Here is a 15504-nt window from a genome sequence, read left to right as displayed (position 1 = left end):
CAAAGTTTGTAAATAGAGAAACATAGAATATTTCCATAGCCAAAACTACATCCAGACTATCATAGCGCCGGAGCTTTGAAGCTTTCCATACCTGGTTAGCCAGGCGATGCACTGGCAGTGCTTGTCTGGAAAACAAATGAATGCCCTCTAATATTGGTCATAAACTCAATACTGATACTTGGAGATATTTTCCCAGGCAATATTCAGAGTTGGGTAAAGTTGTGCGTTTTCACTGAAGAGGAAAGAAACCTTAACTAGTCAGACACAAAATAAAAATCAGGCAGTGCTGCTCCACCATAGCTCTTGGGACGCTTTGAGGTGGTAAGGGAAAGTTTACATCTAGCTGATCCCTATACAAAATTAATCCAAATACCAAGGCATTTAAAAAAAAGTGTTCTACATAGGATTATTATAGTAAACCGTAGGTCAGGAAGTCTCCCTAAACTGACTTAGCTCAGTAAATATGCAGGCCAGAGACATGTCCAAATCTGTCTATCACAGGTCTATCACATGCAGCAAAGAAACATTATCCAAAACATATTGAGTCATCAGTGCAGTCCTACACTGTACGATTCTGCGCAGGGCAAGGGAAAGCATTGGAGCATGAAATGCTCTGATGCTCCACTCAAAGGGGCTGCCTGAGTGAAAAAGGGGACATGTCTGGGTTCAGCTCTGAACCCAGACAACCCTTTTAAAGGGTAACACTGGCCCATAGTAGCCCCTTACATCACGCAGTCACCACTCACGCTGGAGATGGGCACGCCAGCCGAGCAGGGTACGCCATTGAATACTGCAAGTTAAAAGGATTCTGTCACCTGGATTTTAGTGACAGATTTTAACATAATCACATTAGTCTGCTCGTTTTGTAATAAAATATACTAGTATTACTACCCTAAGTGTTGTCCTTTGTCTAGAAAATCACTTTTATTAATATGGTAATTACCTGAGTAAGGTGCCCAGGGGGCTGTCCCTCCAGCCGTTGGTGCCCAGCCCCGCTGCTAATTTATTCACTACTCCTTGCCGGCTGGCGCATGTGCAGTGCGTCCTCTGAGGCCGATTCCAGGCGCTGACATGTGTATCCACGGAATGCGTTCGCTGAGCCATAAGATCGCGCATGCGCCGTGGATACACGTCATCGCCTGGAATCGGCCTCACAGGACGAACTGTACATGCGCCAGCCGGCAATGAGGAGTGAATAAATTAGCAGTGGGGTGGTGGTGGGCTCCAGGAGAAGGGGCGTGGCTGGGCGAAAAAAGGAAGGAGGGACAACCCCTTGGGCACCTTACTCAGATAATTACCATAGTAATAAAAAGCAACAACACTTAGGGTAGTAATACTAGTAAATTTTAATACAAAACGAGCAGACTGATGTGATGATGTTAAAAGCTCTGTCACTAAAATCCAGGTGACAGAATCCCTTTAAGCTCTCGCAGTTGCCTTTTCACTAACACAGAAGCTGCACGCTTCTTTTGTAGCTCCGTCCAAAAGTCCAGAAAAAGTGAAACATTCACTAAGGAAAGAGCTTGATTATTCATGGCTAAGTGAAGGAGTATATCTCCGTCCTTCAAACTCAAAAAACGAGCCAGCAAAAGGTCTGGGTGGGGTGCATGGTTTAAAACCACACTTCCAGAAAGCCCCCAAACCTTCGGCCCTCTCCAGCATACTCAGGATTCTCACACTGTTTCTGCACAGAGCTTCAAATTATCAAATTTTTGCTGCTACAGATCCACAGATTCCTCCGTGCCTTGAACTCTTGCTGGGATAGGGCGAGTGAACTCCTCCAGAGCAGATATGCAGACCTCCGCTACGCGGAACCTGTCTGAGCTGCTGCACATCATGGCACAGAAGGTCTAGATCCACCCTCACTTCTTTGATCTTGTTGGACTGGCATAATGTAATGGCTGTTAGTTGTTCATAGGCCTTTTTCAAAGTGAACTCAGGTTCGCCTCAGCTTCTGCTGCTCCCGGCGTGGCTCAGTGTTGACCATGTGTAGCGGAGGAACGCAGTGTAAGGCCTCTTTCACACTTCAGTATGTCGATTTCAGCGTTTTGTGGGCCGTTTTTCACGGATCCGTTGTTCCGTTTTTTTTTTTTTTTGCTTCCGTTGTGTTTCCGTTCCGTTTGGCATATACAGTAATTACATAGAAAAAATTGGGCTGGGCATAACATTTTCAATAGATGGTTCAGAAAAAAAACGGAACGGAAACGGAAGACATACGGATGCATTTCCGTATGTGTTTTTTTTTTGCGGACCCATTGACTTGAATGGAGCCCGTGATTTGCAGGCAGTAATAGGACATGTTCTATCTTTGAATGGAAAAACGGAAATACGGAATGCATACGGAACACATTCCGTTTTTTTGCGGAACCATTGAATTGAATGGTTCCGTATTCGGACTGCAAAAAAAAAACCAAAAAACTGTAGTGTGAAAGAGGCCTAAGGGAGGACGCACCATGTTGGGAGCACTGCCTTTGCGAACTCTTTCAGCTTTTCAGCTGCAGCTTGTGCTTTACTAGGACTCATGGCAAGACCCCGTGGTTTCCCATTCTTATGTGCTGTGCACGCTATATTTGCGCAGGATAAGGTTAAGGAAGCTGAATAAAACAGGTGAAAGTCAAAGCTGCGATCAAACACGTCTCGCCATGTTGGTAGCTGGTCACAACCCCAAAATAGCCTAAACGTTGACTCTAAGGACTCTTGGAACTAGTCCCATTGATCTAAAACCTGGAGCTGGAGCACTCTAGAATGGTACTGGGCCCATTTTACTGCCGAAACACATGACGTCATAAGACCTAGGAGTTACAACTCTACATTCTCACTGGCCCACACGCACCTGATCTTTGTGGCAGGGAGACAGAGTCCAATATCACCCCTAAGAACTGGCACCTCTGGCTCAGTAAAAGGCTGTACTTCTCCAGATTTACCTCCCAGCCTAAGGGTCAACATCATAATCATCTTCTCCTATGTGATCTAGCAATAACTTTGCTGCCTTGGCGATCAATGGAAAATCATCGAGGTATGGGATTAGCACTCTCTCCTCGATATGAGCCATGATTTTTGCCACAATGTTGGTGAAGACTGGCAGGCCCGAGACAGCATAAGAAATTGATTCCATTCAAAACCTTTTGTACGCAAAATGTTGATTTAGCCTTTCCAGATTAATTATTTGAAAGGAGTCATTCTATTTTTTCACAAGAAACAATGTCGAATAGACATCTCTCTTTCTCCAGTAGAGAGGACACTTCTTGTTTTACTGGATTTAAGCAAAAGTGTGCGATTGAATTTCAATCTTACACCCTTCCCGATTATGGATCTTACTCAGTGTCTGTTTGAGACATCTTGACACGGTTTGTTTCAAAAAGGCCTGAAAGCTGTCCTCCCAACAAGGGCCTGGCATCATTGCTGGGCATGTTTTTTTTTTTTGTTTTTGTTTTTTTTGAGAGTCCTAGGAAAGAGAAAGAAAAAAAAAAATAAACCCCTTACTGCCCTTTGAACTCCAATTCTACTGCCTTATTCACAGTTAGGCCTCGTTCACATTTCCGTGTCAGTGTCCTGTGTGAGAAAAAAAAGCTTAAGTGTTTCATCGTTAAAGCTGTCCATGTGTCATCCTTAATTCACTGATGTTGCTAAGCTGAAAATAGATTTCCAAAGAATCTCCTAATAGCCTTCAGTGAAAAACTGACACAAAACAGACAACACATGTGTGTGTCAGTGATTTTCATGGACCCATAGACTTCAATGGGCATGCTTGGTCCGCATCATGAATCAAAGTAGTGCATGGCCCCATTATTTTTTTACTGACCAACGGACAGCACACGTCCGTGTGAAGAACGGAAATGTGAACGATGCCTTAGTGTTCGGTCAGTGATTTCCATCAATGATTTTGAGCCAACACTAGTTTCGGCTCTAAACAATGAACAGATGCAGATCTTTCCCTTATACCTTATGTCTGTGGAGGCTCCAATCCTGGTTTTGGCAGCTCAAAATCACTGACCACTGACATGTGAATAAAAGTTATATTTATTTTTCCCTTTATGTTCTCTCTTCTGTCCTAAGGGCAGAGAGGACTACGGGAAGGAAAATTACTAGCAATAGAAAACCCCTTATTTCTGTCTGATGCCTTTTCTTGCTCAAAAAGAATTTCACTCTGGCAAAGAATGGGGCAAAAAAAACACACACACACACACACAAACAAACACTTCACTATTGAAGCTACATCTCCCTCCATCCCCTGGGCCAAAGGGCTCTCTCTATATGCAGAATTGGAAAGACTGCATACCTGGCTGAAAACCGTATAGCATCTGCAGAGGCTTCAGCTAAGAAATTTACTGCATTAAAAGGGGTCATCCCATAACTAATGTAAAAAAAAAAAAAAAAAAAAAAAAAATTAAAATCAAAACCTCATAGTACATGACCGCCCTGTACCTCAACATGGGTCCAGATGTCTCCCAATTTATTGCTCTGCTAGATTTATATCAAACGGACAGTTCAAGGGGTGTGTCTTTTCTGCTGCAGCCAAGGGGACGTTTCTCAGATCTCCCCATCACTGCTCAGGAGGCAGTTGAAGGAACAAACTGAGCATGTCCTTCTCAGTGAGCAGGACAAAGACATAAGGAAAAAATAAATAAATAAAAATTTTAAATACATACATAAATACACACACACACACACACACACACACACACACACACACACAGGTGGTGCTATACAGATACATTTTATTGAATTACTCAGTGGCTATACAAAATATTTAATTATATGCAATTACAAAATTATTCAGATCCAGGTGCTGGTTTGAAAATTGTAGCCTTTAAAGGGTTTCTACCACCTAATTTTGACCAAATTAGCTTTCAGACATTAGCGATCTGCTAGTGTCTGATCTCCATAACCATGCAATTCTCAGACCTTTGTGTGGAGCCGTTTCATTTAAAAAAAAACGTACTTTTATTCCTATGCAAATGAACCTCTAAATGCTATGGAGGAGTCTTTTCAGCACCTAGAGGCTCAGTCTACTCACACTGTATGCCGTCCCGCTCGTCCGTCAAGCCCGCCCATCTTGTCTTGAATGCCTGCCTCCATATCAGCCATCGGATGAATTCTCGCGCCTGCACCGCTCACTTCTGTCTTCGCCCAGGCGCAGTGAGTGAATGATGCACTCCTGGTGACTGATTCCTCACTGCGTCTGCGCCGACTAAGTCACAGTGAGGAAGCCGGCATCAGGAGAGCGGCCTTCACTCACTGCGCCTGTGCCGAAGACAGAAGTGAGCGGTGCAGGCGCAAGAATTCGTCCGATGGCTGATATGGAGGCAGGCATTCAAGGCAAGATGGGCGGGCTTGACGGACGAGCGGGACGGCATACAGTGTGAGTAGACCGAGCCTCTAGGTGCTGAAAAACGCCTCCATAGCACCTAGAGGCTCATTTGCATAGGAATAAAAGTTTTTTTTTTATGAAACGGCTCCACACAAAGTATTAGAAAACACTGTGACCATAGGATACAAGATGTATTTATTAGGATAGGACCTGCTGCGTCCAATAAATGAAAATCAATCACACATAACATATGCTAAAATACAATAAAAAAATAAAAAAATCTAAAAAAAATTGGTACCAATGAAAAATACCCTGATGGTGGGGTGGAAACCTTATTGGCACATCCTGACCAGATATTGCTTAAAGGCACATTCAAACCCCATATGATAGGGGCACTATTGGTATTTGTTGTGCCACAATCCACAGTTCAAATGGTCCCAAAGTGTCCCAAGAATATCTGTAATGAGTCACTCCAAGTGCTAGTTTATTTGTTAGTGCATATAGATAATATCATTGGTATATAGTTCCAGCACTGTAGCAAAGTAAATCTCTCCAACGGTTATCCTCTTGCAGCTATTGAAATAACCGCCCAGAACGGCAAGTTTTGAATCGCTACTATTCAAGTTAGTAATTCAGGTTCCTACCCGAGTCCCGACACTGCGTCCCGCTGTTGTGTCTCAGTCATTCCGCGAGGTGCGTGCGGTGTCGATCGCTTCGGCATCTCGCTTCGCACGTCTCAACCGAATGACGTCACAATCGCGGGACTGGATAGACAGGACTGATGCCTTAGCAGTAGCGTCCGTTGCTATATGTTGGAGCGGTAGTTAGAGCAGAGGATTTTCCCATCGCATGGCCATGCAATTCTTTAATAGAGGCTCCGTAGGTTGAGTGGGCGCTTCTTCCTACCACCAGACGCGTTTCGGGGTGTCTGCACCCCTTCCTCAGTGGCCAATAAGGTTTCCACCCCACCATCAGGGTATTTTTCATTGGTACCAATTTTTTATTGAATTTTTTTTATTGTATTTTAGCATATGTTATGTGCGATTGATTTTCATTTATTGGACGCAGCAGGTCCTATCCTAATAAATACATCTTGTATCCTATGGTCCAAGTGTTGTGAGTGCTCACTCCCCTCTTTTTCTAATATTTATACCATTTTGGGGCGGGCGCCCGATTTGTGAGCTAGTAGCACCAGTCATAGCCACTAGGTGAGAGCCAACCACGAATTCAATTTCAATTTCGGCTCCACACAAAGGTCTGAGAATTGCATGGTTATGGAGATCAGACACTAGCAGATCGCTAGTGTCTGAAAGCTAATTCGGTCAAAATGAGGTCGTAGAAACCCTTTAAGGAGATGAATACCCTTTGCTGTGGGATTCCAATTGTGACAGCCAGACCTTAAGTGATATAGTCACAGAGGAAGCTGGCTTACATACCACAGCAGAAGCCTCCCTATTTTTTCTAAGATAGATTTCTGCTCTCTTGTCCATCCGGTCTTTAAAGGGAACCAGTCACCGGGATTTGGTGTATAGAGCCGAGGACATGGGCTGCTAGATGGCCGCTGGCACATCCGCAATACCCAGTCCCCATAGCTCTCTGTGCTTTTATTGTGTAAAAAAATAAATAAATAACGATTTGATACATATGCAAATTAACCTGAGACGAGTCCTGTCCCTGACTCATCTCCGGGACAGGACTCATCTCAGGTTAATTTGCATATGTATCAAAAATCGTTATTTTTTTTTACACAATAAAAGCACACAGAGCAATGGGGACTGTATTGCTGATGTGCTAGCGGGCATCTAGCTACCCATGTCCTCAGCTCTATACACAAAATCCCAGTGACAGGTTCCCTTTAAGAGAACCCATATCTTCATCGGGAAGAACTTTCTTAGCAATCGGCACACCAATCTTAGGAGTCCTATCCCAATTAGCAGACACCTCCACCTCATAAGGGATATTTCCTTTTAACCGCAGAAGAGGAGAAAACTTCCCTCCTTTTAAGGCCTCTTTCACATGGGCGAGATTTCCACGCGGGTGAAATGCGTGACGTAAACGCATTACACCCACACTGAATCCGGACTCATTCATTTATATGGGGCTGTGCACATGAGCAGTGATTTTCACACATCACTTGTGCGTTGCGTGAAAAATCGCAGCATGCTCTATTTAGTGAGTTTTTCACGCAACGCAGGCCCCATAGAACTGAATGGGGCTGCGTGAAAATCGCAAGCAAGTGCGTATGCGGTGCGATTTTCATGCATGGTCTCCTAGCAACCGTGCGTGGAAAAAAAATAATCACCACAGGTCCTTTTCCTCACAGATCAGCAAAGACAGAAGAGAAGCCCAGGCTACACGAACAAGTGGATGAGGAGAGAGTTAAATTATTTCTTTTTAACCCCGCCAGATCTATTTTACTAAGCATTCTGTATTAAGAATGCTATTATTTCCCCTTATAACCATGTTATAAGGGGAAAGAATTACATCTACACAACCCAGAACATACTGCACCCGCGCGATAAAAACCGAATGGAACGCAACCGCAGTCAAAACTGACTAAAATTGCGTACCTACTCGCCCGAGTTTGCCGCAATGCACCCAGGATGCATCCTGAGCCAAAACATGACGCCCGTGTGAAAGAGGCCTTAAGCGATTATGGCGCCAGTTTCCTTTCCTGAGGAGGAGGCGGTCTCTCCATGGGTGCTGTCATAGGGCGAAGGGGAAAGCTGGGTAACAATCTCTGCAGAGCTGTCTATACTGAGCACCTACACCAGAGCTTGGAGGGGGAATGGGGAGACATAAAATCGCTCCAGATAACCACTGAAAACAATAGAGTACAGTATATGACCAAAAGTACACTGTCCAATGAGAACTGCAAAAAGAATAACCAGAGAACCTAACCACCAAGTGGATAATGACAACTGATAAGCAATGCACCTATCAAGCTAGCTGCAGCATACCTTCCAATAATTCTACCTATAGTAACAGTGGGAATAGTTAGCAGTATTGTAAGGAGTCCTCTGGTTACTACAGACAGTAAATGAGGTTTTTCTAATAGGAAGGTATGCTCCTTAGTGATATTTTTATAGAGGCAGACGTTAAAGAAACAGCGATATCTTAATATGTGCACTTTTTTTAAACTTGAAACCCATTTTAATTTTTATAAAAACACAAAATTTTTACTTTATTTTAATCCCACTATGCGATTTCAACTTTTGAGGGCCTGATCCCTATTTCAATGCAATACATTACATGCTGACTTTTATACTGACAGTTGCCTATGAGACCCAGTCTGGAGGTTGGATCTCATAGGTTTCCATATATGGCAGGCCTGGAGGCCTTTGTAATGTTTAAAGGGAACCCGTCACCAGTTTTGTGGTGTCCTAACTAAGGGCAACATAAATAAGTGACCTAGTCTCTTAGCAAAATGCTGGCTCACTTTCTTTAATTGACCCAGTCAATCTGCCAACATCTTGTATTGAAAAGCTCCAGCTGATAATGATGAGTCATGAATATTCATGAGCTCCTGACTCTTCCCGCCTACCTGCTGCCGATTGACAGTTATTTTCCATATGAATCAGCAGCAGGTGGCAGGGGAGTGGCTATTGCTGTTAATTAAATAAACACTGGACTCAAATCGGCTCATTAGCATGCGGCATGTGACATCTTTGTGTGTATATTATGAGATAACCATCTTTCACACCAGTAAGTGAATACATCTAAGGCACTTTTTAGTAGTTAATGATTGTATATAATTAGTTAGATTATAATCAAATATCCACACGACAGGTTCCCTTTAAAGGTTGGAATGGCAACCATCAGCTCTCCATGACTGCATTGCAAGGAGCCAATGGAGCCAGTGAGGGAGCTATGCTCTGCTGAGTCTTACATACATGGCACATGTTGCAAAAAGTTAAAAAATAAAATAAAAGTTACGCTGACTGTGTAGACAAAAAGTATGCAGTCTAGATTTGGGTGCACCCTCAGAGAAAAGTGCAGACAAAGGAGATTATGGTTGTTTCATTCCCCCCCCCCCTTCAGGTTTTTTTTTGGGGGGGGGGGGTCTCCCTAAGGCCCCTTTACATGGGCCGATGACAACCAATTAATCGGAAAGAAAAGTGTCTAGGAACATTTATTCCTGATAACTGACCTATGTAAAGGTGCTGCTGTCCACTGGGTGAAAGCATCGCTGATATATTGCCTGCAGAGTCGGCCATTGTAAATGAGCCTTTAGCCATGGTCAGGTTCATAAGAAATAAGTACATGTATTTTACAAACCACTGAAAATATTAGTACAACTTAGTTAAAGGGGTTCTGCACTTTCATTTAACTGATGATCTATCCTCTGGATAGATCAGCACATGACCGGCGGGGGTCCGACACCCGGGACCCCTGCCGATCAGCTGTTTGAGAAGGCAGCAGCGTCCAGCAGCAGCGTCCAGCAGCGCCGCGGCCTTCTCACCGCTTACCAATGGCCCAGTGACGTCACGACTAGTATCAACTAGCGTGGGCGTGGCTAAGCTCTGTTCACTTGAATGGAGCTTAGCCGCGCCCACGCTAGCTGATACTATGAAAGTGCAGAACCCCTTTAAACATTCAAAATAAAGAAAAATTTCCCCCAGATATACAAAAATCAAAAATGTTACCTGCTGGAAACGGGTGAGGGTGCCATTGGAAAGCGGTGTTGTGGCCTCCTGAGGAGTCACCCACACCCGGTCCAGCTGTGCAGTGACGTGTCTCCTTTCTTCTTCCAGAGCACGAGACAAGAGCTCAAACTGTGCCTCCTGCGCCCTCACTGAGGCCAAGATACTGGCCGGGCTCTCGGACTCGGGCTCATCCATAAAGATTACAATGAGACCCTAAACTAAAAAGAGGAGAACAGGCAGAAATAGGAGGGTAGAAAGAGGGAATGAGGGCAGAGAGGGGGGGAGAAACCATTAAAACCAGTAAGAGACAGTCCCACAAACCAAAGAAAATTCCACTCTTGGCTGAGTGCAGTCAATACTAAAGGCAGATAATCCGCTTTATATGTTGCCCTATGTTATAGCTGCTGGTTCATACTATATATATATATATATATACACACACACACACACACACACACACACACACACACACAGTTTTGTTACTAGGAGTCCTGATAGAATACACCAGATACACAGATGAGCTCATGAGCACCATGCTCCCCATGCCACCCAATGTGCAGCGATTCAAAGGCTGATGTGTATATGTGCATACAAAGACCGCAGCCTGTCAACCACCACCAGGAGGGGCAAAGACCATGCTTAAGTATACACTGAATTCATAAACTACTATAAAGGGCCAGTCCACAAAGTTTTTGGGCTCCGATTTTGAGAGTTTCTGCCTCAAAATCCACTCCAAAAATGCCTCAAAAACAGCCTCCCACTCATTTAAATGGGAAGCAGCGTAAATCTCCCAGGGGAAAAAAATAAAAATCAGCTCCACGTAAGTACTTCCTTTTTTTGGCACAAATCTGCGTGAAAAACTTCAAAATGAAAATGTAGCTTTGTATTGAACACCCATTGTTAAAAAAAAAAAAAAAAGGGAAAAAAAAAAAAAATATGGTTCTGCGTTGATTTTTCAAATTATATTTTACAAAATTAGTAGGGCAAACTGTCCCCAAGTGTCTGATGTATTCTTCTCAGAGCTCCTAGATGCCAGATGGCAAATATTTTTTGGACTATTATAGCATGACCATATTCTGTGTTTATTATGTATTATCCATTCAACTGCAAATTCTGCTGGTTTCTTAAGAGCAGATGAATTACAGTTATAGCTAGGCTTTAAAGAGGACCTTTCATTATTTTTTTTGTTTAATAAAAGTACCTTAAGGCTACTTTCACATTAGTTTTTTCTTCAGATCCGCCATGGATCTGCAAAAACGCTTCGTTACCATAATACAACCGCATGAATCAGTCATGAATGGATCCGGTTGTACGGATCCGTCATGAACACCATTGAAAGTCACGGATCCATTTTCTATTGGTTTGTGTGCCAGGACGGATCCATCTTGCTCCGCACCACATCGCGGACAGAAAACCACTGCTTGCAGCGTTATTCTGTCCGTGATGGGAGTGCAACCAAACGGAATGGAATGCATTATGTTTCGTTTTGTCCCCCATGACAATAAATGGGTACAAAACTGAAGCGTTTTTTTTCCCGCTATCGAGATCCTTGGACAGATCTCAATAGCGGAATTGTAAACTCTAATGTGAAAGTAGCCTTACTTGCAGGGTATGCTCCGCTCATGCTGTTTTTTTTTTTTTATTTCTTTTCCCCCCTGCAGTTTTCATGCCCAGTATGTTAATACTTATCATAGTTTTAGGGAGGCGGAGATGCTAGGGTTTCTCAGTGGGAGGAGTCTTCTTCCTGGCGTGGTCCAGTCGCAGCGGACTGCATGAAACCCAGGGCGAAAAAAAACGCAATTAGACTTACCGGTAATTCTGTTTCCTTGAATCCACCATGACGGCCCACATTGAGATTGACCCTTGACCTCTGTAGGGGCAGGAACACAGAGTTTAAGAACCCCCCACCCCTCCACCTCCTCAGTGCTTTACAATTACCCGAAAGGTGGAACAAAAAGTAAAAGGATATTGAATCATACCCTTAAACTCCTATTTATCTTAAAGTATGAAAATTATATAAATTTTATTTTAATTTATATATTTTTTTTAGTTGCAAACACGTGTTTTTTTAGTTTTTTTGGGGGGGGAGGGGAACAGTATGGGCCGTCATGGTGGATTCAAGGAAACGGAATTACCGGTAAGTCTAATTGTGTTTTTTCCCCATTTCATCCACCATGACGGCCCACATTGAGATATATCAGATAACTAAGTGGGTGGGGATATCGCCTGTAAAACCCTCCGGCCGAAAAGAGCTTCATTCGAGTCCGGAAGATTAAGACGATAATGTCTTACAAAGGGATTAGCGCTTGACCAGGTTGCGGCTTTACAGATCTGGTCCAGCGAGACTCCTCCTTTCTCAGCCCAAGAGGAGGCAGTGGCCCTAGTAGAGTGGGCCTTAACATTACCAGGACTGGGCTTGTTCTGGATCCTGTAACAGCATTCAATGGTGGATCTGATCTATCTGGCTATGGAAGACCTAGCTAACTTCTTTCCCTTATTTCTTCCTGAAAACTGAATAAGGAGATTGTCATCAACCCTAAAAGCTTTGGTAGAATCCAGGTAATGGATAACTGTATCCCTAACATCTAAGAAATGTAACTTATCACAAGACCCTGTATACTCGGATTTAGGGATAGAGGGTAGGAAGATCTCCTGTTCTCGATGAAAAGAAGAGAGACTACTTTAGGGAGAAAACCTGGATCGAGAGTTAGACGGATGTGCTCTTTGCTGATCTGGAGGTAGGGCTCTCTACAAGAAAGGGCCTGGATCTCTCCAATACGTCTGGCTGAGGCGATTGCAACCAGAAAGGCAGTCTTCAGGGAAAGGTGCTTTAAAGAGATTTCCGACAACGGTACAAAGGGAGGTTTTGTTAGGCCTTCTAGGACGATGTTAAGATCCCAAGTAGGAGCTCTGGATCTCAGAGAGGGTCTCAATCTTGAAACCGCTCTAAAGAACCTCCTGATCCATCTGCGATTGGCTAGGCTGCAGTCGTAGAAAGAGCAGAGAGCAGAAATTTGGACCTTCAGAGTACTAGGTCTTAGGCCTAGTTCCAAGGCGCACTGTAGAAAGTCTAAAATCCTATTGATGGGAGGAGAGGAGGTGTCTGGGCGCTTAACTCCTAACCAAGAACAGTATTTCTTCCAGATCTTTAGGTAGATGGAGGAAGTCGCCTTTTTTCCTACTAGCCCTTAGGGCAAGTATCACCTTTTCCGAAAGACCCCTGCTTCTCAACGTCTCGCTTTCAGGATCCAGGCTGACAGCTTGAATATCCCTGGGTCTGGATGAAGAAGAGAGTCCTGGACTAGACTGTCCCTCTGGAAAGGAATCTCCCATGGATCTTCCAGCGATAGCCGTTTTAGAGTGGAGAACCAACTCCTCTTTGGCCATAGAGGAGCTATTAGGATAAGAGTAGTTGGTTCCCCTAGGAGTTTCTGGATAACCCGGGGTAATAGAGGTATTGGGGGAAAGGCGTAGGCTAGTTTCCAATTCCAATGTATTGACAGGGCATCGATTGCCCAAGGTCTGTCCTCTAGGTTTAGGGAGCAAAAGCATTCTACCTGCATATTTCTCCAGGAGGCGAATAAGTTTACCTCCAGACGGCCCAATCTTTCTGAGGTCTTCTGGAAGATATTCTTGTTCAAAGACCATTCTCCTGGATCTATTGTCTCTCTGCTCAGGAAGTCTGCTACCGCGTTTTCGCAGCCCCTTAGGTGGATGGCGGAGAGAGATAAAACGTTCTCTTCTGCCCAGGAGAAGATTCTTCTTGCTATCGCACCCAGAGGCTGTGACCTTGTCCCTCCTTGGTGTCGCAGATAAGCCACCGTTGTGGTATTGTCGGACATTATTCTTAGGTGACGCCCTTTTAAAAGAATCTCTCCTTTTAATAACGCCTCCAGGACTGCGTACAGCTCTCTGTAGTTGGAGGATCTGACTCTTATCTCGGCTGGCGAGGCTTGCGTCCGTGATTACCTGAACGGCCGGATGGTTCTACCACTGTAGGCCTCCGAGCAGTCGTCTTTACTTTCCACCATTCTAAATCTGTTTTTATGGCCTGTGGAATCCGGGAAGTCCTGTCTAAACTTACTTGCTTTCCGTCCCAAATACTTAAGATCCAACTCTGGATCACCCTTGTGTGGCTTTGGCACCATGCAACCGAGGGAATGCAGGCGGTTAGGCTTCCCAGGAGACTCATGGCCTTTCGGATGGAGCAACTGCGAGCCCTCTGAAATGTTCAGATTTTTTCTGTCAGCACAGTAGCCTTGTCCTGAGGGAGGAAAGTTTTCGACAGGGATGAGTCCAGTTCCACACCCAGGAACCTTATTCTCCTGGATGGAATTAGGGTGGATTTGTTTAGATTTATGACCCAGCCGAGATTTTTGAAGAATTTCGAGAATCTTTGGGTTGCCAGAAGGTTTTCGGATTCCGTCTTGCCCAGAATTAAGAAGTCATCGAGATATGGGATGATTGTAATTCCTTCCTGACGAAGGTAGGCCACCATCTCTACTACGACTTTTGTGAAGACCCTGGGAGCCGAGGAGATACCGAAAGGGAGGGCAACATATTGAAAGTGATGGATTGACCTGTTCGGTCTCCTTAGAGCGAATCTTAGATATTTCTGGGAGTGATGAATAGGGACATGGCAGTAAGCGTCCTTTAGATCGATTGATAACATGAAAGCCCCTTTCTGGATCAGAGGGATTGTGGATGGGATGGTTTCCATCCTGAACCTCCTGTATAGAATAGACCTGTTTCGGGGTTTTAGGTTTATTATAGTGCGAAAGGATTGGTCTGTTTTTTTTTTGTTTTTGTTTTTTTTTACTAAAAAGAGGCTGGATTAAAACCCTCTCCTTTCCTCTGGGATAGGGACCTTTTGAATTACCCCTAGATCTAAGAGGTCCTGGACGCCCTGCCAATTTTCAGAAGTTCTGATTTGCGCTGGGGTGAGATGCAGAATCTTCTTGGGGGGACTGATGTGAATTCTATCTTGTAGCCCTGAGAGATTACGTTTAGAACCCAGGGATTTGAGGTTTCCAGGAAGATAGAAAACCCATCAGTCGCCCCCCTACTCTGGCGTCATTGCTGTTTATTTTGTCTATTGTGGGGATTGAGGATGAAGCCTCTTCCTCTCCCCCCCTTTTGGATAGCTCCATCGGCCGGTTTTCCCTTTCCCCCTGTAGGATCTCTGCTGAGGCTGGAATTGACGAAAGGGCTTCTTTTTTGATTCTTTGTCCTCTGGGAAACCCTTCTTATCTGCAGCTCCCTCTAGGATCTTATCCAGAGTGGGACCGAAGACAAATTCCCCCGAAAAGGCGATAGAACAAAAGTTTAGCCTTGGAAGCCTTGTCCCCAGACCAGGCCTTCATCCATAATGCCCGCCGGGCTGCATTAGAAAGAGCAGCATCTTTGGCCGAGAAATGAATGGACTCTGCTGAAGCATCGGCCAAAAATGCTGTGGCGGAGCGGAGAAGAGGGAGAGAATCCCTGATCTCCTCTCTTGGAGTCTTATTTTTTAGATGTTCGTCCAGCTCTCCTAGCCATATATACATA

At 44.3% G+C, this 15504-nt stretch overlaps 1 protein-coding gene across 5 annotated transcripts in view; it reads right to left on the bottom strand.

Moving 5' to 3' along the window:
* The window catches only part of LOC122940687 (catenin delta-1-like), a 575811-nt gene that overhangs the window by 484248 nt on the left and 76059 nt on the right, over window positions 1-15504 (bottom strand). For 3 of the 5 annotated variants that reach the window (XM_044297389.1, XM_044297388.1, XM_044297390.1), the window contains exon 2: window positions 9958-10175. The exons of the other annotated variants lie outside the window; for them this stretch is intronic. In XM_044297389.1, the coding sequence (XP_044153324.1) occupies window positions 9958-10152 (195 nt within the window). In that variant the 5' untranslated portion in view covers window positions 10153-10175. The remainder of the gene's footprint in view (window positions 1-9957; window positions 10176-15504) is intronic. 5 annotated transcript variants of the gene reach the window in all.

Source organism: Bufo gargarizans, chromosome 6, assembly GCF_014858855.1.
Source record: "Bufo gargarizans isolate SCDJY-AF-19 chromosome 6, ASM1485885v1, whole genome shotgun sequence".
In the NCBI taxonomy this organism is placed as follows: Eukaryota; Metazoa; Chordata; class Amphibia; order Anura; family Bufonidae; genus Bufo; species Bufo gargarizans.
Note: the sequence above shows the minus strand (reverse complement) of the source record. Positions and strands in the feature narration are given on the sequence as shown.